Genomic DNA, 4,151 nt, shown 5'->3' on the forward strand with positions numbered 1-4,151 from the left:
CGGTGGCCGCGGGCCGCCGGAGCCCCGACCGGACGGGGAAGCTGCGCGAGGCGGGCAGGCTCCGTCCGGCGCTGGCCGGGAGTTTCCTTCTGCTCGTGCCGCCTTACTTTAGCGGAGGTACCTGTGTGGTCCCGGGTAAACACCGCTTGTGTTTTCTTTCCCTCCCTTTCTTTGAGCTTACCTCAAACCGGTTCTCCTGAACTTTGTGAAACCAGAAGGGACGTTTGTCCTAGAGCGTATTCACAGGGAGGGACCGGCACTTACATCCACGTTCTCTGTCGTCCTGTGTGCACAGCTCCCGAGGCCGTGCCGTGCCAGCGGTTCGTGTCGGCCACCCATCCCGAAAGCCCAGGGATAGGCCCGCATATGGAGCGTGCAGCGAGCCCGCACGAGGCAGCAGAGCGTGCTCTGAGCCGCCGTCATGAAAAGGCTTCAGAGATTTGTTTCAGCCTAGTGGAAAAAGAAGTGAAAAGTTGCAAACTCGCCACAGTTGTCTCATGACATTAAGTTGCATATTTTTGTAACTTGTTGTCCTAACTCCCACTCAGATGCTTGTTATACAGCAATCTCATTGGTTGGCTTTTGGGAATAGAATCCAAGGGAGAAGGAAGGGAGGTCCTGTCATGTTCTTTTCTTTTCTATGCAGATAGCACTGAAGGACCTGCTTTCCACTGGTTTCGTCATTTAACTTCCTTGTCGGTCAGCAGCATGTCTTCCGCAGGGTGTGCCTCAAAAATTCTCCTGGTCCTCACTGCACTGCTGCTGGTGCTGCCAGTGGTTGAAGCCATGGACGCAGGAGATACAATTGCTTTCCTGCTGGGCCTTGCTGTCAGTGTCATTGGATTCTGTGCCTGTCTTGGCTTGTATGCCAGGAAAAGAAATGGACAGCAATGATTTCAAGAAGATGCTCAAATGAAATGTGTTTCTTAACATTGCTTGGGGTTGAGGTCTGGGATTTAAAACTGCTTCAGTTCTGGATAACTTCTGAAAACTTGTAGTAGATAATCCTGCAAACCCTCTTACTGTGCAATACAACAGATCAAGACCGTACTTAGTAGAAGGGATTTGTAGGATCTGTCATCATGACAATAAGATGATTTTACATTGCTTGTGATTAAATAATGCCTTAGAGAAGGGAGAGAACTATTTGAATGGGGTAGAGAGCCACAGAGTTGTTCACAGTAAACAATGATAAATGGAATGTATGAGGGAGACCTTCAACAAGTTCTGCAATTTTTCAGGGGTTCATGTTTCAGGGGTTCATCAGGAGGAAGCAGCTATTAGTCTTCGAGTCAGGATGATAGAGCTTTGGAAATACCTCTGAGATAACTAGCGAGCAGACTGCTTTGACATGAGCGCATGTGCTCACATGCTTTGTAATGACAGCACCTGACAGCTCACTTCCACTGTTACAGGGATGAGATTTGAGAGAACTAAGAAAACATGGAAAACTCTCTTCTATTTATTTTCATTTTTATGTTAGAATGTACCTCTTCTGTAGCCTGTGTTCTTGTTACCAGAGTGGGACTGTTATTTTACTTCAACATGTAAAGCTATGTGAATCAAGTAGGGAGTATGTTTTGTTATCACTTCTTTATTTTCAGCACTCAAGTTTTCCTTTAGGCATGTTGAGTAAAGTGTTCTGTTTTGTTTGATTTTTTTGTTCACTTTTTCCAAAAATGAAGATTTAACTATTTTAGTGTGGAATTATATGTAGTGTTTCTGAATTAGGCAGTTATTAAATTTTATCAGGACAATTGTGCACACTTCTTTTGCAATATGGAAACAACTTGTTTTGTTAAAATCCTGGGTTTAGTAGACAAATCTGTTATTCTTGAATGTCCGCCTCCTCATAAACTCGATGTTGTTAGTTAAGCATTTAGGCTTCTTATCTAATTGATATCTAAGAGTTCCGCAGAAGAATAGGACCAAAAACAAAGTAAAAAAATCTTGATGCAAAACTCTATTCATGCTCAGTTAAACAGGGTGTTATATGGTTGAAAAAATCTACTGAGTAGTAGATCTAGAACCCATTTCTTTCTTTTAGTAGCAATGTGGAAGTGACACAGCTGAGAATGTCAGCCACAAAGCCCTCAGGCTTATGAGGATGTTCTCGCTGTCATCTTAGTTGAAGGAGCACATGAAAGCAAATAAATAACAGCAGGGAAAAAAAATTAGCAGAATAAGCAGCAGAAGAAGGTGAACTCTCTGCAGTTCACAGAATTTTGTTTTGATCTTGTGCTGTGGGCACTGCCACTCTTGCTAGAAATCTTGTCTTTTATCTTTCAAAGTTGGAGAGAAAAAGTGAAATGTGATGTAAAGTTATGTATGTTGATACTGTTCCTCCCCTTTCTCTGTTAGTGTCTCTGCTCAGTAGAGCACAAAGCAGTGGCTAGAATTGCGAAATACATTTTATATAAGTAATTGGATGGGCAGATCATGTTCTACAAATTCTAAAATTTCTATATTCCATATACCATATGTGGCTGTTTTGACTTCGGTCTGCTCAGAAGCTGGAGAGAGAATCCCAGTTTATTTCAGTCTCCTAATTTTGTCTGTCTCCATCTCATGGTTAATGGAGGAAGGTGTAACGAAAGTGTCCAAAATACTGTGGGGTTGAAACTGGGACTCAACCCAGCAAGCCACATTAATCTTGGTTTCTGCTCTCAAGCTACTGGAATGATACTGGTCACAAAGTTACTCTGCTGAAATGCAAGCCTTGCCAAGTAGCTCTTCTGATACCCCCTTTTGTGTCTTCCAAAGGCCACAGTGGGACAGCCCTAGAATGAGCTTTGAATAGTAACATCACCTTCAAAGTCCAGTACGTGATTTTTCAACAGAGTGGATGCAAACACACATCATGTGTGATCTTCTGCATTTCAGGCCTGGCTAAACCATTATTACCCTTAAAAACAACAAAACACCCAGCAACTCAGTATGCTTTGCATTTCCCCAAATTTGAGAAGTCTGCCAATTATTCAGTAGAATATTAAATAATACTTTCAATAGTAGAAATTTTATCATAAGCAGATTTTCTCAGACTCCTTTATCATCAATTTGGAAAAGATCCCTGGCAACAGTTTCAGAGGGTTGTGCAACACTTTCACTGTAGGAGTACAACATTTTTGCGGAATAATTAGTATCAGGCTATAGAGAAATGAGGAACCCTGTAAGGTGTTTGCACAGCGTAATGGCATTGTTTCCAGGGTTCTCACAGAAGCTTTATTGTTGAAGACTTGCATTTGTCAATTACTTGAGTGTAAAATTTGATATCCCTGTTTTTCTTCTGCTTTAATAAACTTTCACATATGATTTGTTATCAGTCCAATGAAGTAATTTTTATGTGAAGAGGAAAACAGAGATGACAGAAATGACTGAAACTACTGAAATTGCTTATATTAAATATTTGACTTTGCAAACTCAGGTAAAAGATCTTTTCCATTTTGTAAAATGTGTGTACTTCTCTTTGTCCTACTATTGGTATACATGAAATCCAATTTCAGTATTCTAGTATATCTAATTTCGGTATTAGTCATTTGAGAGCACTGCAAAGGAGCTCATCCTCTTACTTTGAATCTGAAACCTTGCAGTTGTGCAGCAGCCTGTTTCTCTGGTACAAGGGAAACTTGAAGCATTTTTTTTTTTATTTTTATTTTTTTTTGGACTGTGAGTTTTCAACATTATTACGCAGTTGCCTTTGTACCAGAAAAGCCATTTTTGGCAGTTTTCTAGCCAGAGACCCAAGTGTATAAAGGATCGTTTTCTCCTGAAGAAAAGATGTTCTAATGCTGTATAGTTATTTGAATGATACATTTTTTAGACTTCAAAAGAGGTTGTTTTATCCCAGCATCTTATGAAAATAGGGTTCTAGTTCTTTTGGGACTTCAGTAGTGCACAAAGCAGTTTTGTGACTGTATTAGTGGCTGTATTCGGAGCAGAAAGCAAAAACAGCCTGACAACGCCTACCTCTTAACAAGCAACCTACCCTCTCTTTAGTGCAAGAAAGTTGTAAATGAGGAACAAGTAGCTTTTGACTGCTGTGATTTCCATCTGCCTTTACAATAGCGTAGCTCAAACCAAGCTGTCCCCAGCATTTAACAGCCAACCTACAGTCCCTTTGTGAACTGACAGATGTCGTTCGTTGCTCATCC

At 41.0% G+C, this 4,151-nt stretch overlaps 1 protein-coding gene across 1 annotated transcript; it reads left to right on the forward strand.

The window, feature by feature from the left end:
- Positions 1–50: 50 nt before the first annotated feature.
- SMIM30 (small integral membrane protein 30) lies at positions 51–3,319 on the forward strand. Its single transcript, XM_031553270.1, has 2 exons — positions 51–135; positions 647–3,319. Exon 2 carries the CDS (start codon positions 709–711, stop codon positions 892–894), a length of 186 nt encoding a protein of 61 aa, XP_031409130.1. The 5' UTR covers positions 51–135; positions 647–708; the 3' UTR covers positions 895–3,319.
- The last annotated feature ends 832 nt before the right edge of the window (positions 3,320–4,151 follow it).

Source organism: Meleagris gallopavo, chromosome 1 (genome assembly GCF_000146605.3).
Source record: "Meleagris gallopavo isolate NT-WF06-2002-E0010 breed Aviagen turkey brand Nicholas breeding stock chromosome 1, Turkey_5.1, whole genome shotgun sequence".
Classification (NCBI taxonomy): domain Eukaryota; kingdom Metazoa; phylum Chordata; class Aves; order Galliformes; family Phasianidae; genus Meleagris; species Meleagris gallopavo.